At 37.8% G+C, this 23,973-nt stretch overlaps 3 protein-coding genes across 7 annotated transcripts in view; 2 read left to right on the forward strand and 1 right to left on the reverse strand.

Moving 5' to 3' along the window:
• Positions 1-11,538, forward strand: part of LOC105206526 (dopamine receptor 1) — a 117,947-nt gene extending 106,409 nt beyond the window's left edge. For 2 of the 3 annotated variants that reach the window (XM_011176018.3, XM_026131505.2), the window contains exons 2-7: positions 3,713-3,785; positions 5,246-5,555; positions 6,834-6,981; positions 7,474-7,574; positions 7,990-8,272; positions 9,276-11,538. In XM_011176018.3, coding sequence (XP_011174320.1) covers positions 3,713-3,785; positions 5,246-5,555; positions 6,834-6,981; positions 7,474-7,574; positions 7,990-8,272; positions 9,276-9,560 — 1,200 coding nt within the window. In that variant the 3' untranslated portion in view covers positions 9,561-11,538. The remainder of the gene's footprint in view (positions 1-3,712; positions 3,786-5,245; positions 5,556-6,833; positions 6,982-7,473; positions 7,575-7,989; positions 8,273-9,275) is intronic. The other variant, XM_039458416.1, reaches the window with a different exon arrangement.
• Positions 11,539-12,189: 651 nt separating this feature from the next.
• Positions 12,190-16,663, reverse strand: LOC105206505 (methionine--tRNA ligase, mitochondrial). Of its 2 annotated transcripts, none has more exons than XM_011176011.3 (8): positions 16,391-16,663; positions 15,996-16,318; positions 14,158-14,319; positions 13,795-14,069; positions 13,480-13,711; positions 13,164-13,399; positions 12,836-13,070; positions 12,190-12,767 (listed from the first exon to the last, which is right to left on the reverse strand). In XM_011176011.3, exons 2-8 carry the CDS (start codon positions 16,255-16,257, stop codon positions 12,205-12,207), a joined length of 1,965 nt encoding a protein of 654 aa, XP_011174313.1. In that variant the 5' UTR covers positions 16,258-16,318; positions 16,391-16,663; the 3' UTR covers positions 12,190-12,204. The 2 variants fall into 2 exon arrangements, with proteins under 2 accessions (XP_011174313.1, XP_011174307.1); XM_011176005.3 differs by having other exon boundaries at positions 15,996-16,329; positions 16,391-16,662.
• A 733-nt stretch (positions 16,664-17,396) lies between these two features.
• On the forward strand, positions 17,397-23,954 carry LOC105206492 (casein kinase I). Of its 2 annotated transcripts, none has more exons than XM_011175988.3 (6): positions 17,397-18,003; positions 19,480-19,589; positions 19,772-19,994; positions 20,079-20,372; positions 20,447-20,735; positions 20,965-21,408. In XM_011175988.3, exons 1-6 carry the CDS (start codon positions 17,875-17,877, stop codon positions 21,045-21,047), a joined length of 1,128 nt encoding a protein of 375 aa, XP_011174290.1. In that variant the 5' UTR covers positions 17,397-17,874; the 3' UTR covers positions 21,048-21,408. The 2 variants fall into 2 exon arrangements, with proteins under 2 accessions (XP_011174290.1, XP_011174293.1); XM_011175991.3 differs by lacking the exon at positions 20,965-21,408 and adding an exon at positions 21,842-23,954 and having other exon boundaries at positions 17,400-18,003.
• Positions 23,955-23,973: the final 19 nt, after the last annotated feature.

Genomic DNA, 23,973 nt, shown 5'->3' on the forward strand with positions numbered 1-23,973 from the left:
GATACGTATACAAAAACAGTATATCGAGTAAATAAAAATTTTTTATTTTAATTTTACAGTGTACCAATGCGCACTTTGCACGCTACCAATTCATTCAGTCCTTTATGCGAGGGCAATATAAACAATTTATCCTCGACACCTGTATTCGTCGCCCATGGATAAAATGGAAATAAAACCCTGTTACTTGCAATCGATTGAGCGTACTAACTTGATATCGAGAGATAGCAAATCTTAATGCGAGTCAGATCTGAGACAAAGGGGAGAGAAGTCGCGAATTGGAGCAATTAACCGGGAATCGAGCACGATCAGGCGGAAAATTGGAGCGAAAGAGAGCGAAGCGCCGAGCGATTTCAACTCGTCCAAGTGGAAATTCTGTCCCGGCTAAACTGGAATTTTGAGACACGTAAAAGCGCTTGCTGCCGCTTACCGCAGCTGCGCTCGCTTTAAATTCATAAGCACCGGCGCATAATTTGCATCGACGTAATTATTCGCGAGCGAAATTTCGAACGAAAAGTGTCTCCCTCCCCCTCCCCCGAGTCGTAATGTAAGAAAGGGCGCGCGTACGACTTAATATATAACATATATAATATAAAAGCCGCGTGAGTATAGAATATAAAGTAGCTGCGCCCCGTACGCTGCATTGCATATCTAATGAATCGATAAACATCGTTCCACTTTCCGAAAGTTTCCGCCGTGAGATTCCAATGCGACGTGCTACACGGAGATTATTGCGCCCACGAGAAATGAAACGCGGAGCAATTGATCCGCCGAGAGGACGAGAGCCCGCCCGTTGCGCTCGTCCGTAATGCGAAACAGGCAATGGCGATTTATTTATTGTCGTCTCGTATATCATGCATTTAGTCATGAAATCTAAATATCGATCGCCGTCGCGGCGCTCGCGCCGCGCGGTCCCAATTAATAGTCATCGGATTAGGTCGAATGGTCATCATCGGGATATGTAATACCTTGAACTGCATCAACGAAACATGAGCGAGTAATCTCGCGGCCGTCGGATAAATCCCGCGCGCCACAAAGCATTAACTTTAAAGGCGTAATTACAAGCGAGATACACCGGGCTATATATCCGCTCCGGCGCGGATAATTGTAGCTCCCTACCTGTCTACGGCCATAAAAAAACAGAGGTAAAGTGACTTTATTGCGGAGAGAGCCAAGATAGCTGGAGCCCGTGATGGGAAATAGCATCCGCGACGAAGAATACTGAAAGCCATAGCCATCGTGCCGTGGAAAACGGCAAGTTAACACACAGCCGGGGCGTTCTATCGTAGGTTCATAAAAACGCGAGCATGAAGACATTCAAGTATGTGTATGTGTCTTCACCGAGAAAATCTAAAAAAAGAGGAAGATCCAAAGCTCTGAAAGACGTCGAAGACGTCTGATCCTTGCAACGTCAACATCTTCGTAGTATCTCTGCATCGAGGAAAAAGAACTTGGTATTTGTGAATGTTGTTTAACAATTATGATTAGCAGCTCCATTTTTACAGCTGTTATTGCTATAACGTTGGCATTGACGAAATAAGATTGCAATTTAAATATAGTCGGCAGCATAAAAAAAAGATGATTATTTATAAATCATTTTCTTTATGATGAGTTACAAGATTTTAAAGTTTGAAATAACTGCGCGTGACAGATGTCACAGCGAACGGCCGGAGCCTTACAGAATCAGTAATATTCAAGTGCTAGCTTTCTCAAACTCAATTTGTATTAAAATTAAATATTTAAGAAATAATTTAATGTGTTTATTTCTATTTTTATAAAAAAAAATTTTAATTAATAAAGTTAAAAAAATATTAGGATTTCGTTTATATTAAAGAAATATGTTTAATAAATAATGTTAAATTCTCAAAATTGTCAATAATAACTATCAAGAGCTAATGAGTGTTCGCGCGATAAGGAAGAGTTGCCAAATGCGCACCACTCAAGTGATTTTTTATCATATTTCGCATTTGGTGCAAATCAAAGTTCGAAATTATAGCTCAATGTTTCAGTCATCTATTGTTACACATTAAACTTTTTAGTAATGACAAATTAATTTGTTATGCTTTTTTGTAACATGCTGCGAAAGGTGTGATTTAGAAAACCGATCGCTTAAAGCGTACCTACGGTCTCTTAAATCGTATCATCTTTGATAAGATCAAATTTATGAATTAACGTAATTAAAAATATAAGAAACCATTGACTAATATTTATTTTATTTAATAACTTATCGAAAAAGTATCAAATATTTAATCATTCATAAATAACAAATGAAAAGGTAAGAATTAGAACTGGCTTAAATTTATTTTTGTAATTGACAAATTTTTATTTGCAGCAATTACTAGTTTTACTATTATCGCTTATCAATCTTACATTAATATTATTTCTTTACAGTAAAATTTGTAGTGGTACGAATTAGGAAACTTGATAGAGTTGATAAAAATATTGATTTAATTTTTATAATAATCGTAAATATATGTGTATATAATGGATGTAAAATATTCTACAACAAGCCTTCTTTTATGAAAATATAACAATTTAAAATAAAATTACATAATTATGTTACTATTAGCTATACAAGACCAAAAATTTACATCAAATATATCTGATTTTTTAAAATGCCGGTAGCATGCACGAAACAAAATAAAAATTATTAAATTTTTGTTTACATTACTTCTTTCTTATTAACTTTTTATTTTTGTCACTGAACATTAGTGATATGAAGTAAAAATGTTAAGTAGAAGTGAAAAAGTACGCTTTAGAAGACTAGTATGCATTCAGCAACTTTCCTCAGTGCGCACGTTTCTTCTAGTTCAAGATTACCAGCTTTATTTTAAATCCAACATGATCTTGGATCTTTCGGCACCGTTTTGCGCCATCCTTGTCATACCAAGTACAAAAAAACGTGGATCTTTTAAGTCTCCATAACGAAGAGGAAAGTTAGAATATCTCTGTAATATCCGTCCAATTGCATTGATCCGTGGTTTGACAGTTAAATGACAATTCTGTTAGTGTTCTACATATATAAAATATTATGGTAATTAATGAATTGCTCAAGGACATGTAGAGATAACTCACGTTCGCCAAAGAGTATTCATTATAACAATATGAATAAATATGTAAAAATTCTGCTGATGTCAATTTATATAAAATTTGGTAGTGTCGATTAATATGAAAATGGAAAATCCGCAACATGAGTTAAAGTAAACTATTTCGTACGGTAGTTGACAAACAAATGATTCGCTGGTAATGTACGAAATATGTTTGTTTTCGATCAGTCATAAAATAAATGAGGTGCACGAGCAAAAAAATATATTGAAGAAGAAAAAGATATCGAAAGAAGAAAAAAGATCTTGTAACTCCAACCCTCTGATCCTGAATGTTACATATTACTTTTACGACATCAAATCCTATATCTTAATATATCGAACTTTCCAAAATCCGCGAGATACAATACCCGGATCTCCCCTTGTCAGTTACATTCACAAGTACCAAATGCTTTTCTCTCGGTGTGCGCTTTTTTCCACGCAAATCGTTTTTATTTATTCAAGTATTGTCCCCGTGTCGTAGATGTGTCACACTTGTCATCGCAGCTGTCACGTAGTCGCGCATATGATAATTTAGCCAAGCTCTAATTCCGCTCTTCGCCTGCCTCGCGTAAATCATCGTGGCTACGACATGCCCCGTATTCACGCAGTCTCTCTTTGTCTTTTCGCAGAATAACCTGACAGACGGGGAAGAAGACGCTCTGCCTGAAGACGCTTTCTCGCTGCTGTCGGTGCTCCTAGTTGGTTCGCTAAACTTTCCATTTGATCGATCGCGAGTCGCCCCTCGAAGACAGCCTCCCGAGAGTGCCTACTCTCGGAAGCTCCGATCCGACCCCGTCCAATCATACCGTGGTAGTCTCTGCCTTTCTCTCCCTCTCCCTAGGCTCTCCTGACACCCTTCCGCTACCCTTACCTCACCGCGTTGTTTTCCCTCGACATCTCAAACGCTCTCTTGCCGCTTAATATAACCGACTCTATAGAATCGAATAAATTATGATTGGACGCGAGTCCCGAGGGCGAGTGTGTCGTAATTTCTGCCTCACCGAGGCACTGCTCGCGATGAACGGTGTCCCTCGCGCGTAATACCTCTGCACCACGATATTTGATACTGCTGTAACATTTTGCTATAGAAATAAAAGAATGTCGACTGTGTAAAGATCTTTTTATTTAAAAGATTTAGCAGACGAAGAGTCAAAAATCTAAACTTTGTTTCTAAGAACGACCCTTTTTTTTGCAAGATTTTTTGCGGTCGGGATACGGAAGATGCGTCGTAATTAATTTGCTACATATTTAAGATCAGAAGTACTGCTTTCCCGTTGATAACTTAATTCTCCTATTCAATTAAGACGTATATAAAATCGGAGATAAGATAAAATTCTGCCTAAAGGGTTGCAATCTATGCAGAAGATTAATTCTGAGGGTTAATCCTGAAATTTTGAGAGATAGCAAGATTTTCCTGACCGATGTTTCAGCGTGAATTACTTTACTATATGGGGTGCTTACGTTATCGATAAAATAAAGGTTCGCGAAGCGAATTATATACTCTGCTGAATCTAGCCTTTTAAAGGGGATATGCACGTGAACCAGAACGGATTTGCCGGCTCTTCGTTCATTTTGTTCACCCAGCCTCACCTGTACTTCATCCTTTCAGCGCTCGCATTCATGATAGATTAATTACAGAAATACAGAATGTAATGCCAGGTATTAAAAGTCGCAGGAGATTACGGCCACCCTCGAATTTTTCCCCAACGAGTAATCGACGCTAATATATATATATATATATATATATATATATATATATATATATATATATATATATATTGCCAGAAACAATTTCATTAGGACCGAAGGTCGGGGCTTCCGAGATTCTTCCTTTATAAATAATATCGATTACATCGCGCGGTGAAAGTCTCAATATATGTGTCTCGAAAATTCTTTGGAAAGATGTATCTATTATACAGCATCCGATAATAGTGAGGATATCAAAGCTTCGCGCTGCGTATCGGGCGTGACGTGGCTTTTCTCGATTCATCCTCCCAATTGAATTCGATGAATATCGACGACATAATATTTCATCGGCCGACCGACGACACGACACCGGATTTCTTAGAGGCCCACACGCTTCGAGGGGTGACATGTTGTACGGTTGAACAGTAGCGTGTCCTGGCGATTCTCCGCTAGACGGATCTCCGCGATATCCGCAGGACTCCTCCTCGTGATCCTGATATTCTTCTCCGTCGCCGGCAACGTCCTGGTCTGCGTGGCGATCTACACCGATCGTGGACTACGGAGGATCGGCAACCTCTTCCTGGCCTCCCTGGCCGTCGCCGACCTCTTCGTCGGTGGGCTGGTGATGACCTTTGCCGGGATCAACGATCTACTCGGCTACTGGATCTTCGGAATGTGGTTCTGCGACATCTGGATCGCCTTCGATGTTATGTGCAGCACTGCCTCTATCCTGAATCTATGCGCCATATCACTCGACCGTTATATACACATCAAGGATCCTCTCAGGTGAGGCACCGGTAGTGATCGATAGCTTTGTATACAGAAGGATCGTCGTACGATTTGTAAATTTATAATTACAATTAAGGTACCTGAGCCGAGTATAAAGCGTGGCACTAAAAAATTTTTGAATCTCACTTAAAAACGCGTTTTAGTACATATACTCAAAGATCAGTGTCATAAAAAGTAAAAAGAAGAATTAGAACCGGTAACAACTCTGTTTAACACAGTAAAAACTTGTAACAAAGTGTATGAGTAGTTTTTGTAAAACTAAAAGTAATTAGACTATAGTTAAAAAATTTATTAAAGATACATTATATTAATATTTATTATAATATATTATAGTATTCAACTTTCTAACTATAGAAAATAAATATAGACATATCGATTTTTTGAAATAAATATATTTTTTTTAGAAACAACGTATTCATTAAACAAGGCCTAGTTATATGATATTGTTATTTTTTCGTTATGTGTATTTTTTTAGAAACAACGTACTTATTAAACAAGGCCTAGTTATGTAATATTGTTATTTGTTTGTTATGTGTATTTTTTTAGAAACAACGTATTCATTAAATAAGGCATAGTTACATGATATTGTTATTTGTTATGTGTGAGACTTGCACCAAAGGCTTAATGATTTTCAATGTTGCTAACTTTTAAAAAGTTCAAATTGCGTCGAAATGACTAAAAATTTCCAAAGATTAAAAGATTAATTAAACAAAATTAAAGATAATTGTGATATTTAGTAGTACAGTAAATCCTAAATGATTTTGTTTTTATGATTAATAATTATCTTAAAACTGATTTGAAAATTAGTGTTTAGTTTTTTTATTATTTTTAATTTGTTTTTAATTTTTTTATTATATTCATAATTATAAATAAAGCAGAGTTAAAACAAATTTTATTTATTTAGAAATATTCTATACGTAAGATTTCATTTTTATAAATGATTGAGAAATAAAGATTTTATTCTTATTTAATTTATTTCAATATCTTCATAAATAAAATTAAAAAAAATTAAGTAAAGTCTTTTTTGGCTCAGGTATCCTATTTTTCAGTCGTGACTATAAAGACAGTTTTACAAGATAAAATTATTTTACATGATATATTTTTGAAATTGTGAAAAGTTTAAAAAATAGTTAAACAAAAATTGTTAAAAAATAATATCAAAATCGAAACAAACTTATTTCTAAAAAAATTATGTATATATAAATTTTTAATTAAAAGAGTTATAAAGATTTACATTAAATTTAATAAAAAAATTGTCAAACGTTATTGTTTTAGGTACGGCCGTTGGGTAACCAGAAGAGTTGCCATTGGCGGCATCGTCGTCGTATGGCTTCTAGCAGGACTCATATCCTTCGTACCAATCAGTCTAGATCTTCACAAAAATGATGATGAACCCGATCAATCCATGTCCGACGACGAGGAGGTAAGATGACCGCAAAATTTAATCGCATCGGTTTATTAATATCAGTAATTCAATATATCGAATCTATATTTGAATGTGATCACGTAAAATGTGATGAAACGATTTTCCACCGTCTCCCAGTTCTCTCGAGCAAACTTTTAATTATCGCTTTTAATTATCGAGTGATCCCTTTCTATTAGAAATTTATAAAGTATGAATTCTGTCCACTTCAATACTATAGAGTAATATTAAAACATCCGTAATTACAAGTATTGCTCGATAAAAAATTATAAGTGTGCTCTGCGATGTATCAGCCATGTGAAATTACATTTGTATCGAGATTTATTTAAAAAAAAGAAACCGTAAATGTGTGACGGGTATCGCTTTTGAGTACCAGAGGGATTAAAAATAAATGACATTTCTCATTTTACCCCGTCACGCGCCATTCACGTCTGAAGCAGTTTGCGCAATACTCGCGTTTCTCTGTTAATTACTCGTCTTTTACCCTTACAGCACCCTACGTGTGCCCTAGACATTACACCCACCTATGCGGTGGTGTCCTCTTGCATATCTTTCTACGTGCCCTGCATCGTGATGCTGGGTATTTATTGCAGGTAAGCTAACTACTCGGATGCAAATTAATTTAAGTTTTTACTTCCACACTCTCGCTGTAATCTTCATGAGAGACGCAGCTCGTATGTCGTTGTAAAACACGATTAGCTCGAGATCCCGAGAATGAAGATAAAAACGTTGCAGCGCTCGAAAAAACATCTTCGTTTAAAACTCGAAAAAGATAAATCGCGTGACTACGTGAATTTGTTTAGCGAATGTAACATGTCGGATGCTGATAAAATTTTCACCAGGCGTTCAAACATTGTCTCTCCATCATTTACAATTAGTTTCGTTCCTTCAATACATAAAGATGCACTCGTTTCAATTTCGCTGCCGCGACAGCAAAGTGCTCTCTGATAGTGATTGATAATTCAAAAGAGTTTTATCCCAGGTGTTAAGCAATGCTTCCTCTTCTAGGCTCTATTGCTACGCGCAGAAACACGTGAAGAGTATCCGAGCGGTGACGAAGCTGCCGGATACCTCTATGGCCAAGAGTTTTCGCTCGAAGAGCAGTCGCTCCAAGCCGCCGAAGCCGCAGACGAAGACGAAGCCAACCAGCCCTTACCATGTGTCTGACCACAAGGCCGCGATCACAGTCGGTGTAATCATGGGTGTATTCCTGATATGCTGGGTGCCCTTCTTCTGCGTCAACATCGTCGCAGCCTACTGCAAGACCTGCATATCTCACCGAGCGTTTCAGGTGAGACTGCGTCCAAGGACGTGCGTTTTGTCCCTATGTTGAAAAAAATTTGATATTTTCGAATTCGCGCTTCAGATTTTTCGAATCCATTTGAATTCAAAAACAATATAACATGGGTATGAATTCAACTCATTTACTATTCACTATTTTACTATTTCAATTCATTTAAATCCAAAAATAATGTTATGAGGACATGCATCCATCCGAATTTAAAATGATGAATATTTCATTTTATATTTCACTTCAGTTGAGTTCAAAAATACTCCGGGACTCTAATGCGCGAACTCGGATAAATTAAAATGGATTGCAATATTTAATTCATTTGAATTTATTTTCGTTTACTGAATGTTCAGCAACATTAAAAATATTATTTTGTCCTAGTTGCTTAATGATAAAATGATATCTCTAATGTTTCTGAACACAGGAAAATTCCAAATCAGGAAAATTAAAAATATATAATTTTATAACAAAATAGTATATTTTTTAAACTAAACCAATTTTTCAAATTTATTTTTGGGCTAGTCGCTATTACCACCACTTTTCCTCTTCCATCGATTATGCAGTGCGTCACATTTTTATAAATCACGTCCTAAGTAATAAATATTTCATTACTTTGAGTCTAGAATCAATTAAACAACACTTTGATGAATATAAGTGTTCAATTTAAAATATTGATTATTAACAAAGTTATTCAATAAAATAAAAATGGATGCCATATTATCACCTTCTCTTCTACTCTCTAAATCCCACAGAGTAAAATGTCACTAAAAGTTTGAAAATTTAACCGTACAATCTTTCGAGTGATTTGCTACTTTAATAAGAGTCAAAATTCACTCTTAGAAAACTTGTACAATTTTCGAATAATTTTTTTTACTCTATGAAATTACAGATAGAAGATTCTCTTCTCTCGAAGATGTGAGAGAATTTTCTTGTCCCACAATTCTTACATAGAATTTTTCCGATATGCAAAGGTATGCCAAAGTTATTTGTTCTTTCCGGATAGGTTCTCACGTGGCTCGGCTACAGTAACTCGGCCTTCAACCCGATAATCTACAGCATCTTCAACACTGAATTCCGAGAGGCGTTCAAGAGGATCCTCACGAAGGGGGCACGCGCGCGAGGCAACCAGCCGTCGACTAGCGAGTGCGGCGAATTCCGTTCAGTGGTGGTGCAGAAGCGGAACGGCTCCATGATCGAGTGTAACATCAGTCCGAGGTCGAGTGCGGATAGCTGCCAGGTCGGCGTCATGGCTCAACGACACCGCGACACCATCGTCAGTGCCATATAAACGAGCGCCCGACAAGCTTCCTCTCTCGACTCTTTCAGTCATCTTAAACGATCTTCTTTTCTGGATCTCAATTTCGCTGCTTGCCTGCGAAGTCGTCGCGGCTGCGTCGCCTTTATCACTTCGCCGATCTCGTCGAAGGGTTTGCGATGCAAGAATCTGGAGACACCAAAACATCGTTCAGGGGGAGGGCAACGACATTAAAACAGCACGAATTAAAATATGCTTCGTGCAAGAGGAATTCGATCTTCATGTTAATCCTTTGCGATCTTCCGCATCGCAGAAGACATATCGATTACGAAACATTTTTCAATTTCAGCATTTACAGTCTTCGTTTGCTGTTTTAAAATTCGTTTTGAATCTGCAGTGAAAAGTCATGACAGTCATGGATGACAGATTACACGACTTCTAATGGAACGATCACTTATTGCTATTGTTTCGCACGAACTTGCGTCAAGTGTACATAAAATCAGCATACGGCGCATCGCTTGTATACCAACAAGCGGAATTTACTCCGGCGTGGTAAAGTTTAGTATTTGCATCCGCAAAGGAGTGAACCGCCAAACCGCCCGCCTGCTCAAAGAGAGACTGCAGCTGCAGTTGCGACGTTGTGCTCTCGCTATACAGCCACTCGCGTAAGATAAGCATAACTGAGGACGTTGATAATACTAACAGCCATATTATTGAATCTCTCCTCATCTAATATCAATCAATGTTCTAGTTAGCTGTCGTTGATTTGGGCCGAGGACTCTCTCGCACCAATGGAAAAAAAAAATGCGTTGCTCGTATTTCTTCGACGTCGGGTTCTAGAGAAGCAATATCAATAAATGTGGGAGCAATGCAAATTGAGACGTTTGCCGGATATTAAAATGAGCACTTGGGCACGTCGTCACGATCAGATTACGATTAACCGATGATAATTACGAGTGACGCGCAAATTTCTTCGAAGTGCGATATTTTTATTGTACACGCATCCTGCGTGTTTGCACGATCGAGTATCTTTCTCTTCTTCTTTTTTTTATATAGCGAAGGGGTGAAGGCTGTGGTGTTCGACTATGTAAGCGCGGTATTTCGCGAAGACATCAATCATTGTAATTAAGACAATCACCGAAATCCACTTCGAAACATATCCCGAAGACATAATCCACCGAAATCGTAGTGCTGTCTTCATTCATTTCTTCAGTCGTTCTTAAATTTTTATTTATTTATTTATTTTTTTTTTTTTAAGCAAACGACAGGCATAGAGTGGGATTTGTCGATTAATAGAAGAATCCAAGTGTAGCGCTTAGGATACTAATCTTGTCAAGCAATCTCTTTAATGGAACAATGTCGATAGCAATGTCGATCTACGATGTTAAAAGCTGGATGTTACTCAAAAATACTGATATGTTTCTAAATAGTAACGTCTGTCGAAACGTCATGGGAGATATTATTAAAAAAAAAAAGGAAAAACTTTAATAGCAATAGGCAGAGAGCGGCGCGCGCGACGCGCTGCGCCATGTGAACTATAGAATTCATTTTCCATCTTGTAAATAGCCATTTAATTATTTTTCTATTTGACGGGCGCGAAGAGAGACACACGGCGAGACACTCTCGCAGAAATGCGAAATCTCTCGTTTAATGGGCGCGCTCATCGGATGTAAGTAATAAAATCGTCGTCGAGCACCCGTCGAATCTCAATTAAATTCTGCATCACATATCCGAGTGGAAGGAAGTAGTCGCAAGCCAGTTTGGCGCTTGCGAAGATCCGTCGAGCTTCCTTGAGCTACATCTATATCTACGATACAAAGCGCATTGCGATCCGGCGCGAGAGAGGAATGTTACAATACGATAGTGCGTTGTAGACTACAGGTAAACGGTTGAAGGAACAACGTGGAACTCTCTAGCCGGCAGGACCTGTGCGCAATGTTGATGTATACTACTAATATATTCGAATGACCGTTCTCTGTAAATATATTAGACTAAGACTTCGACAAGACTATCTGACTTGTGACTTTTTATCAATTTTTCCTCTTTCATTCGATTCCTTACGTCCCAATCCGAGTATGATAAACAGAGAGCATAAAAGAATATTTTTTTCCATCTAGCTTGGTTTCAATGTTCTAACCACTCTCAAATTTTTTTTAAGCTTATATTCTCGTTTGTTACTTTTAGTATTCTTTTATTTATATTTATAATACAAGATACGAAATTTGTCTTTTGCAGTCCAAACTATTTTTCACAAATGAGCGAAGATTAAGTATTTCGCTTTCAAGTTCATTAATTAACTGATCTAATAAAGAATTTTTATTACTTGAAAAAAATTAATGAAAATTCCAAAAGTATATAGTTTGCCAACTACAATCGTGCATTCAAATGTTTGAAAATCATGTGATAGGCTCATGTTGAATCCATCTCAACATAGGATCGTAAATCTGCTTGGAACTTTATATTAATAATTGGTATTTAAATTTTGTGAGTACTTTTCTAAGAATAAAATAATTTCTTGTCATAACTCTGAATAGTGACAGTCGTATTTAGTGTGATTTAAATTTTTACTATAAAATTTTGCTTAATTGTTTTGAAGCTTTGACATATAGAAAACTAGTACAGAGGCACTCTTCCCTCGATTCCATAAATAATAAACAATTAATAAATGTATAAATATTTATTGACTCCTTATTTTCTTAAACAATATCAGATTATTGTGTTCGATACGCCTCTCTTTCGTGCTACTGTTGAAAACTTCAGGAACAGTGTCCGTCCACATGCGATTCTCCTTCGGAATATTCAGAAAATCGAGCAAACTACTGCTTAATCTCGGTATAATTGGATATAGTATTAAAGCTCCTATTCTACTACTTTCCAGAGCCAGTGATATCACAGCTTTAAGTTCCTCGATCGAATTCGCATCGTCGACTTGTTTCCTCAGCTGCCAAGGCTCATGATACGCCACCATTTTATTCGCGCAATGAAGCATACTTATGACTGCGTCCACAACGTGATGCAAATTGTACTCCTCGTAACTCTTGCGTGCTTTTTCACCTACCGACTTTAAAGCCTCTCTAGTCTCATCAGCCACCTGAGATTGCAACACGTTCCAATATTTCGCCGGATCGGGAAACTCTTTGGACGGATTGACCGCTTTACCCGCACAACGACTGACTAAATTGCCCAGTGTATCAGCCAATTCGGAGTTCAGTATGTTAACAATTTTCTTGGAGCTATAATCTGCGAATAGATTTTTGAAAGACGATGCAAATAATATGTAAAAAGTAAATGCATACAATTAGCCTTACTTGCGTCGTTCTGTGGCACCGCCTCTCTCAGAATAAAATATCGTAATCCCTCTTCCGAATAATCATTTGCAGCTTTGAATGGCGAAATTACGTTTCCTATTGATTTTGACATCTTTTTATGATCAACAGTCCAATGAGCGTGACACAGCAACGTCTTTGGAGGCTCGAGACCTGCCGCTATTAAGAATGCTGGCCAATAGATACCGTGAAATTTCAAAATATCTTTTCCAATTACCTACATCAATAATTTTCCATATTAAGTAATATTCGCTATATTAGGTAATATTATAGGTAATATTCATTATTAGCTAAGAATTATGATCCTTACTTGAATATTAGGTGGCCAAAATTCTTTGTACGATTCATTTGGATATCCTAAGACTGTTAAATAATTTATTAAAGCATCCATCCATACGTATATCGAGTGAGACTCGTCGCACGGAGAAGGCATAGCCCAAGGAACTTTATTTCTGAGTCTAGTAATACTCAAGTCTTGTAAACATACACCTTCCTCCACCCACTGGGATAATGTTTTATGATACAGTGCTGGTTTAACTGTGTTTTCTATAAAAGATTCGAAATTTACAATTTGCAATCACAAAGAAAGGGAATCAATTAAGTTAAAATTCAAGATCTTTTTATACCATCTTTGAGCCAGTACTTGAGATCGTCTTGAAATGCACTAAGTCGGAACTTATAATTTTCTTCCTCCGTCCATTCTACCGTATTTCCCGATTCCGCGGAGACCTTGATTATTTTGCCGGTCGAATCTTTCTGTTCTATCAAATCTGCATCAGAAAGGAACGCTTCGTCCGATACGCAATACCATCCAGAGTACTTTCCAAGATAGATGTGCCCCTTTTCTTCTAACCGTTTCTGAAAATGTTTAATTTCGTTACATGAGTTACACAGGATATCGCAAACGAGGTCGACGTCAGGAATAAATTTGTTCTAAGAACCCAAAAGTGATACACTGCATCACAATGCCGCTTTTCAGTGGTTCTAATGAAACGCGAATAATCCACTTCGAACCTATCGCACATTTCCTTGAACTGCTGCGAAATTTGTGTACAGTACTCGAGATTCGGTAGACCAGCTGCGGCTGCGGCGGTTTTAATTTTGTTACCATGCTCGTCGGTACCAGTAGTAAAAAATATTTTGTGGCCCAACATGTTGTTATATCGAGCAACAGCATCAGCCAGAACTGCGCTGTATAAATGTCCTATGTGAGGACCTAATAAAAAAATATATTTAACTTTCCTATTATAATAACTTAAACTAAAAAAAAGTAGATAATTTTTTATTCAAAAACAGTTACGTACCAGCGTTTACATAAAAAATCGGTGTGGTAATGTACTTATTTTGAGATAAATCTTTTACATACTGCCTCTTTATTATTTGACTCCAAGACGAGCGTATATTTTTTAATAGGAATGGAAATGTTGCCGATTTCGAGGGCTGATAATTTACAATTACGCGTTTAACTGAAATTTAAATTAATGATTATTATTCTATTATAAATATCTATCATAAATAATTAGAAGTATTTAAATAAAAAAGTAAAGCACAAAGTGTCATATTTTTCATAATAGAAGAGCTGCTTTATGTTGCACGTTACAATATAAACATAAATTTAATAATATTTAACAAGATTTAATATTATTAGTTATAGAAAAATAAATTATTCTTTTTCTTTCTGATGGAAAAAAAAGAAAGAAAGATAAACCATGCAAGAAGTTCAGCTAAAGAAAACAGGCCTACTAAGTCAAAATAAAACCATTTTTCATGAATTTGTGGAAAAAATGATATATGAAATCTTCTTAAAAGTATTTATTTTTTACTAGTTCTATACAAATAGTTACAATACATTAAACAATTTCTTATTTCTCCTTCTCAACATTGCTTGACTCCAACGATATCGTTTCTAACTGTGCTATGAGATCCATATGTTTAAATTCGTTAGGTTTGTTGGTGAACGTTTTAAGTAACTGCAATCTGTGTTCATTATCATTGCAATAATATAACTGTAATTCATTAGCTAGGCATTGCGCTTCGTACGCTTGCAATAATTTCGTATCAAATTCTCCACGCATGAGTATAATGCCCTTATCGTCTCTCAATTCGGTATAGTGTACCATGGTTAAACACTCGGGCGCGTTCTCTTTATGCGTCTGGTACCACAGCAGCGGGGTCATATGTACTTCCGAGCCGTAAAATTGACACATAATAAATTCATAACCCTGTTCTCTAGGCAATGGCAAGAGGAAGGTGGAATACTGCTTGCCACGTGAAAACATCTTATCGTACTGCTCGGGCGTCATAGTGCCGCAGATACAGTCCTTTTGCTTGTGATACTCTTTCCATATCTCTATAATCTCCTCCTTCGACCTATCTTTTATCATGTCAACCTTCATTATGCTATCCAATCGTGCTTCTTTTGCCTGCGTACCAGGTTGCAAAGCTGGCTTCGCCTCAGTCTGATGGAAACTCGCAGCTTTCTCACGTTTCTCTTTAAAAATAATGATTTCAACATTCTCCTTTATCCCACCAATGATTCTCTTTACTTAAAAACTAGTAGCCTTATCATCGATAAACCATAAGAGCCATATCTAAACATTTTCTGCAATTAATATCTAGAAATGTGTTTATTAAACCAAGGAAATGAAAGTCGATGCAACAAATTTACAATTGTCAGAAGAAAGTAAAACAAATAGGTCTATTTCTTTTAACTAAACTCCTTAAACAGTTATCAAGTTCCAAAACATAAATTAATATGCTCTTTTATCTAAATAATAGAATCATGAAGATGGGCCAAGGATGAGCTGTTATAAGATGAAAAGAATATACTTAATTAAATATGCTTAAAACAATTATAGAACAATTGTTTCGACTTAGTCTCATCATCAGTCTAATAGATCAAATTATAATTATATAAATCTAAGATTACACAATTAAGTATTTCCAATTAAATATATGCTTTTCTTCTTATAACAACTCGTCTTTAACCTATCTTCAGTTATCTTTCATCTTTTCTTGTTCAACATAAAAAGAAAGAGAAAAGGTGAACCGTGCAAGAAGTTCAGCCTACAAATAACTGTTGTAAATGATCAAGAGACAATGTTGTTAGAAATAAATGCAGCCTCGCGAGGATCGTGTATACCTTGCTTCTCGCGAATTTTCTTCTCCTGTTGCTCGATGCGTTGCAGAAATTCCTCCGGGCTGGTCCGCTGCAGCTTCGCGATCTTTTCAGCGTACTTGTCGTAATAGGGATTCGTATGCAACTCCTCGAAGACCTTCTCGAGTCTCGCCCGACCGGTCATGATGCACCTTTCGTCACTCGTTCTCGCGGTCACCCGGTTGCTCCTCAGACTCCTGGTCGCCAATCCTACACGCGTTGCGTTTCGCAGCAGAGCGCTAGCCATGAATAGCCACTCGTCGAAAGATACCTCTTTTTCTTCTTAATTGGCCTTTGGATTTTCGATTCTGAAAGACACCTTCAACAGTCTTTAGATTCATATGCTGAATCGCAGTGCTACGATTTTAGGAGAAAGGCACCTCGAGCGCGCGTGAAGGCAAACGCCGGGAGTAACACGCCGTCGTCTGCCGTCGTCGTCAGTGTCGTTACCAGAAGCACGCATGCGGAGCAGCCGACAGTCCAGATGTCGCCGCCGACGTTTTAAATCTCCCCGTCGCCAAACAGCCGTTCGGTTTTCCCTTGCGTCGCCGTCAGGGGCGCTGATTTTATCGCCGTCATGATCGAACGAACGTTTGTGTGTGACCGACGGGGGGATGATGACGACAACAACTTTTGAACGCGTTCAAACAATAGCTCGTAAAGATGCGGACAAGTAGCACGAGGTTCCGGTACGTCAGCGCCGTGCGAACCGGGCAACGGCACCCTTGACCTACATACTCCGCTCCAGGATTCGCGGGTCGCCGAACTGTAACGGATCTATCGGAGATGCGTGAATCCTGTCCGGAGTTCTGTCAAGTCCGAAACTTCGCGGTCGCATCTACGTAAATTCGTTCGATCCGGAAAGTTTTCACGAGCGAGGGTATTTCAAATTTTCAAAATAATCGAACAGTATTGAGAGTACCGCGCACTATCGAGAGAAAAAAAAAAAAACCGTTTAATATCCATATTGCGCTTTACTGTTTAGAACATCGTCTTCGCGCTACAATTGAACGTATCATAAATTGGAAGAGATAAAAATTTGTCCAAGGGACCGCTCTCGCACCCCCCCCCCCCCGCTATCCAAGGCGCCCGCGTCGCACGCCGCCTTGCTACGAGCCTGGGCGCCGAGGTACCGCGGTGTACAAGCGAGCGACTTCACGCGGATCGGGAGTCGTGTACGTGTGAGACACGAACGCTCGACGCAATCGCGCGCAACGAGCAAAAAGCCACGCCGATTATCGCGGATTTCACGGGCGGGTCGTCGACGGCGCGTACGTACGGGCGACGCGCGGCGTCGCGTAGGTAAAGTGACTCCGTTGAGCGGCAGTGCGGGCAGCCCCTCCCCCGCGCCCCCCGTGCCGCCCCGTCGTCGCGCACGGTGTGTGACGCATCGCTTCCGGGAACCGTCAGTCGCTGCTGCTGCTGCTGCTTGCCTGCCTGCTCTTCGTGCCCATAGTAAGAGGGAAAATGTCGGCGCGCTGTCGACGGGGCTAGCCGTGTGCCGCCAGCGAACAGCCTGCTCGTGACGCGCCACGACGACCGCATCGCGGCCCCGGTGACCTTGCCGGCCGAAATTCGGCCCCGCGAAGCCCGTGAACGATTAGAGCGTAACCCTCGCGATTCGGCTCGACCTTCGCGCGCGCGAGAGAACGAGAGGGAAAGAGAAAAGGAGCCAAACGGTGGAAGGGAGACGGCGAGAGGCAACCGAGATATTGCAGAACGGTGGAGCGAGCGAGAGGCTGCGGGCGAGAGAGAGAGACGGCGAGCAGGTGCAAAACTACACCGCCGTGTAGAGGTCCCCGCGTAAGGGAAGAGCCAGACGGAGTGGAGGTGAGAGAGAAGGCATACGGAGGAGAGCAGTGACATGGCGTCGTTAGCGATGTCAATAGCGAAAAGTGAGTTCATCGTGGGTGGCAAGTACAGGTTGATGAGGAAGATCGGCTCGGGCTCCTTCGGCGACATTTACCTCGGCATTAACATCTCCAATGGCGAGGTAAGCCATCTCTCTCGGCCGACCTGCACGACCTACTGCTGGACTGCTGTCTGCCAGCCAGCTAGTCAGTCAGTCAGTCAGTCAGTCAGTCAGTTCGTTTCCCTCTGTTCGCGTTTCCCGTTTCTCGTCTCATCCCGTCCTGTCCCGTCTCGCGTTTTCTTCTCGTCCTCGTCGAATCACCTCGTGCGACGAAACCAAAGCTCAGACGGTGGAGGAGAAACCGAACGAGACGGGACGGGACGGGACAGCCGTTCGCGAAACGGCGCCGCGACATGTCGACCGCGATACCTGACGTCGACGACAGAAGGAGGTTTCTTCTGGCCGTCGAGATTCACCGTGGTCGACCCGTGGAGCCGTTCGCGTCGCGAGCTCGTCTCCCGACGGAAAAGCTCATCGCGTGGACACGTCGCGAGTGACGTATGTACGCACGCACGTATGTATGTACGCCTGGACGCGGTCGAGATAAATATAAGCTTGTAACAGCAATTATCGGGATCCCAACTGCGCGCATATTTAGCATATCATTCGCGAAAGCGATACAAGTTTCTTATCTCTCCCGCTGGGACTCTCGCAAAATTGAACGATTCGAGTCCGGTCGACTAATTCTGACTTTCTGGCAGTTTTATTTGCGGATAAAGAAAATCGTGTTAACGAGAACGCTCCAAATGATCGGACTATTGTTCCGTTTGTTTTGCAAATTTCCTTTTTGACAATACCATTGTTAGCATGCACTGTACATTTTATCTCTATCAATGATTGCGTGTGATCTGTATGTGACAATATATTCGTCGGTTTAATAAAAAAAACAATATAAGATGATAACATTATCCTGATACAACGATGAATAAGTAATAACGAATAGGAAATAGAATTTAACTAAAATTTAGATAAATATGAAGGTGTAAGTTATGTAAATAAGAGAATTTACATAAATTTATTACATTTTCATGTAAGCTATGTATATTAACTCTCACAATTGTTAAAAAGGATTTAGCTCATTTTTTATTTTTCTAAAATTTTTAATTATTTGTAATACTGTCTATTGTTATTCTTACAACACAAGTAATGCTTAAGAAACATGGTAAAGTCAGAGAATAGTAAAAAGAGAGCAATAATATTCTATTTATAGAGATGCTTTTAAGCATCAAAATTATTAAATGGATTAACAATTTAATTTTTGTGCTATCAAGTTTCTGGGTTCTTTTTAAAAGCTGTGTTTTAAATCTGGCAAGTATGCGCCGCGTAGTTTGTAGAATTTTATAATTGTTTGTAAATTCACTTAGAAAGTTATTATCAAACACTAAGATCTATTTTTTGTATAACCATTCCCGTTATTTAAATGTGTTGATTAGTTTGTTTATTTATATCTGGTTTACAACCTTTCTGCTATATGTAATTTCAAAATGCAGTTAATAATATCAGTAATATATAATGCAGTTAACAATATCAGTAATATATAATGTGTTTTTATTTTAGGAAGTTGCAGTTAAGTTGGAGAATATGCGAGCCCGGCACCCGCAGCTTTTATATGAATCAAAGCTGTATAAAATATTACATGGTGGTATAGGGATACCGCATATACGTTGGTAATTATTGCATTGCATTCTTTTTTTATATTTTATGTATTTTATTTACCTGTATCTATCATGTAATGATATGAAACAACATTTAATAAATCATTACACAATAGGATTCATATAAATCAAAATGTTAATTAAAATTTGGTGTGAGTCAGACAGTCAGTCGACAAAAATTTTCTTTTTTCCAGGTATGGTCAAGAACGTGAGTACAACGTTCTTGTCATGGATCTTCTTGGACCATCTCTGGAAGACCTTTTCACCTTTTGTTCAAGAAGGTTTACAATCAAGACAGTCTTAATGTTGGCAGATCAGATGATTGGTAGGATTGAATATGTTCATTGCAAACATTTCATTCACAGAGACATAAAGCCAGATAATTTTCTAATGGGAATTGGGCGACATTGTAATAAGGTAACACATTTTGATTTAATCATCTTTCGATAATATATCGAAATATTACGCGCAATGCGCTAAATTACATAATGAACGTTTCAGCTATTCCTCATCGATTTTGGATTGGCTAAAAAGTATAGAGATAGTCGCACAAGATTGCACATAATATACCGCGAAGATAAAAACTTAACGGGTACTGCAAGGTATGCCTCTATCAACGCGCATCTTGGAATTGAACAGAGCCGTCGTGACGATATGGAATCTCTCGGCTACGTTCTAATGTACTTTAATCGAGGATCGTTACCTTGGCAAGGACTCAAAGCTGCGACGAAGAAGCAGAAATATGAGAAAATTAGTGAGAAAAAAATGTCCACGCCAGTAGAAGTCTTATGCAAGGTATGCCAAAGAAACTTTCTCCTGACTTATATCATCATAGGTACATCCATGACAGGAAGATTATCATTTTTTAGGGATTTCCTGCCGAATTTGCTATGTATTTAAATTATACACGAGGTCTACGCTTTGAAGAAAGCCCGGACTACATGTATTTACGCCAACTTTTCCGCATACTTTTCCGTACATTAAACCATCAATATGATTATACATTTGATTGGACGATGTTGAAGCAAAAGGCAGCGAGTAGTAATATTAGCGGCGGAGTGTCAACAGCTGGACCAGGTCTCTCTCAAGGTGCTCAAGGTGCTCAGGGGCAAGGGCAAGGCCAAGGACAAGCACCTACTCAGGCCAACGCTCAATCAGGTGCACTCAAAATTTTTGGAATTAATCTTTCGCAGCATGTCTACGTATAATTTGTAGACTCCTCTAACAATTTATATACATTTTGCGCCGTCATTTCATATTTAATCATAACAATCATCGCGTGGGGGTTATTTAAATTGAAACTTCTACAAACTAATATTCTACGTCACTATCGACATTTTTATATTTTTTGATTATGTTGTTTACATGAATTATGATTTTTTAACAGCCAATTTCAATCTTAAAAGATGGTTGGAGTCCTCCAAAGTCAACATTTCGATTGGCACAAATCATTCTTCCAAGAAGCAATAACTCTGGGGCTTCTTAAATGCTTTTTCCTTCTTCCCCGATGAGAAAATCGGCACGGCAAAAAAAATTTTTTTGGAGAAAAAAAGATTTTCTTTACTATTTGCTAATAATAATCACTGAAAACACTAATGGAAATATAAGTATGCTTTTACGCTAATTAACATTCACTTAAACGATTAATTCTATTCCATACTGAATATATAAATCTCTATGTCTTTTTCTCTCTTATTGTACATTAAAATTCTTAAAAGTCGTTTATGAAGACTCACATATTTCTCTCATATACATATTTATACAGATTTTCACATTATTTCTCTCATATATTGTTTATGTTCCTATATTTTTATTATTATTTAATAACTCTTACATCTTAATAATTAATATAGATTCTTATAAATACTGAATGTTTTTTGAGAATATTGTTGAATGATTTGAAACACAATATATCTAAATTATACATATATATTAAATGTTTTTTTTTTTTTAGTTTTATACATTAAATTTAAAGGTTTAATGCGTTTATTATCTTTTCGCCCATCATTACTTTAATTGGTGAACTTACATTTCAACGTCTTAATATAAATTTTAAATCAAATGTAATATTCCTTACGTATAATGCAAAATTGCATAATAACAAGTAACACATTTGCACATTTTACTGTCATTATGTAGAAACAAGCGAAATAACATCGATATGAAAGCTACATTTGCACTATTATCACCTTATCTATAGCAGAATTAAGGAAAAGTGTGATAATTATTTTCTATAATTTCAAAATCGATTTTATTTGTTCCAGGAGCGCGCTAAGACTATAACTCCTCATTGTAGCAACAATCTCGATCGCGATCACTAAAGTGTTTCAAACGAGGTACCGAATTTCTTACAGAAATTATCCTTCAAAGAGTCATATCAGTCAACACTCTAATTTCGTGCAAAGAGAGAACGTGACGTATGTAATTACGAATGTAACTACGAATGTGGCATTTGTGCAAATGCGACAGAGGGAACATGGTATCACACATTTACTGAATCACACGAGATATTGTAACATTGAGGCAACTTAGAGTTTCGGCTGATTGAACTTTTTGGATTTTGAAATCCGAGTGAGAGACCAGCCAGCCAGCCAACCAGAAAATGGCTTGTTCTTATGTTATTACGTATTTAATTTACCATTGGTAATCATTGAAAAATAAAGATTTTGTTGCCCTGAAGAAGAGATTGTAAGGGAATACACGTATTATCGGGCTTATACAATAGGGGTGATTCAATTTGCGAAGCGACTTTGTGCAACTTTCATGGAGAGAAAGAGAGGAAGGACGTTCAGACTTTTTATTCTCAGATACTCGCGTTATTCTGCGGAGCGCGCGCGCACATGTGGTGTAAAATTTTATATCTATTCTACAAACAGAAAAAAAGAGATATGGAAAATATATGAATGTTTCGTGAGAGTATGAGCACTACCGTGGTAAAATTGATATTCTGCTTCCTAAAAATTTTGTTTTGTCTTCAGTATATAGCGTGATCATACTAGTGTATATGGAGTGTTGAGAAAGTGTTAATATTTTTCTTAACAATGACGTCAATAGTATCAAAGGCACCATTTCATACTTTTGGTACGTTTGACCAGAATAATTTTTTTTTATATAAACGTACGGATTACGTCTCTCTCCGATATAATATTGACAAGTTAAAGTAATATTAAAGATACCTTAATGTTAAGGCAACAATCTAACTTTTAAGTATGTACCGTACTGTATCGAGTAACGAGTACTCCATCGAGAAACGAACAAACGACTAACGATTCTATTGTAGAAATATCCCTCGATTTACTCTCTTTCTGTCTGTGAATATGTTTATTATGAATCGCAGAAGTAAAGAAGTTGCTGAAGAAGAAGGAAAGAAATTTTGAGCAGTGGGAAGTAGTTACAAGCTTACTTTCATCTAGATAATGTAAAATAAAGTTATCTTGTACGGAAAGTATTCCTGTAACTGTGAGGCTCTAGCTGGATAATTCTTCCGTATATAGTTTTTAATAGCCGAGACTGTGCAGTAGCTATTTCACGTGCTGTTGCTTCAAGATTAAGTTTGATATTTTGTATACACATTAAGGGACTTCATACTTCATCGTGACCAACGTTTTCGTACATGCATACACATACATACCGAGAGAAGTCACCTCGAGACAAGTCAGAAATAGTTATTGATATCGGCAAATGCTAAAGAACTATCGTTTTTATTCATACCATATAAGATTTTAGTTGTATTATTTGTTTTATAGCTGCTAAACTCTTCACGTCCATGTTTCTGCGAGCATTAGTTTTCCAAAAGTGTTACATACGATCATTACCTTAATACGAATAATATTAGTGTGCGTTACACACGTCCTCGTCGTGGAAGGTACTACCAGTCGTCCGGTCAGCTTTAAGTACGATTACAATGAATTTAACTGAAATCTTAAAGCTTATTGTATCCGAAGAAGCGCGGATTACGCTGCCTGACGGACACACTTTTGAGAATATGAAAAAGATATAATCAATAACCATCCTCGATTGAATGTATGGTTAATTATTATTATTATTATTATTATAATGAAGGGAGTAAATGAAAGTGTGTAAAAGTGCGTATCAACATGTGAGAATGAATGAGCGAGTAAGTTAATAAAAAGTAACTAACGATATATGCACTTAAGTACTATCCGCTACGTGTATATGTGTATATACATACACGTACTTGAGATCATCGCATATATGTATGTGTATGCATATGCACGTATACATGTCTGTATGTATAATAAAATTGTGACAGTAATTAAGGCATACCTTATTTCATAAATATTTGAGGAAACTACATCAACGGTTTACTGCTCCTTTTATCTCTACAAATAAAAAACTGGAATATTGTACTATAAATTTCTGTTTTATTAAATGT

This window comes from Solenopsis invicta, chromosome 16 (genome assembly GCF_016802725.1).
Source record: "Solenopsis invicta isolate M01_SB chromosome 16, UNIL_Sinv_3.0, whole genome shotgun sequence".
NCBI classification, from domain to species: domain Eukaryota; kingdom Metazoa; phylum Arthropoda; class Insecta; order Hymenoptera; family Formicidae; genus Solenopsis; species Solenopsis invicta.

Bases quoted from the DNA above. Each gene is read 5' to 3' on its own strand.
- LOC105206505 (XM_011176011.3), bottom strand. From the start codon at position 16,257: ATGGCTAGCGCTCTGCTGCGAAACGCAACGCGTGTAGGATTGGCGACC. The intron at 13,400-13,479 runs GTATAAAAAGAT...AATCTTTTATAG, and splicing joins CAAGTACTGGCTCAAAGATG to AAAACACAGTTAAACCAGCA. The intron at 13,071-13,163 runs GTAAGGATCATA...TTATTGATGTAG, and splicing joins TTTGGCCACCTAATATTCAA to GTAATTGGAAAAGATATTTT.
- LOC105206492 (XM_011175988.3), top strand. From the start codon at position 17,875: ATGGCGTCGTTAGCGATGTCAATAGCGAAAAGTGAGTTCATCGTGGGT. The intron at 19,590-19,771 runs GTAATTATTGCA...TCTTTTTTCCAG, and splicing joins GGGATACCGCATATACGTTG to GTATGGTCAAGAACGTGAGT. The intron at 20,373-20,446 runs GTATGCCAAAGA...ATCATTTTTTAG, and splicing joins CAGTAGAAGTCTTATGCAAG to GGATTTCCTGCCGAATTTGC.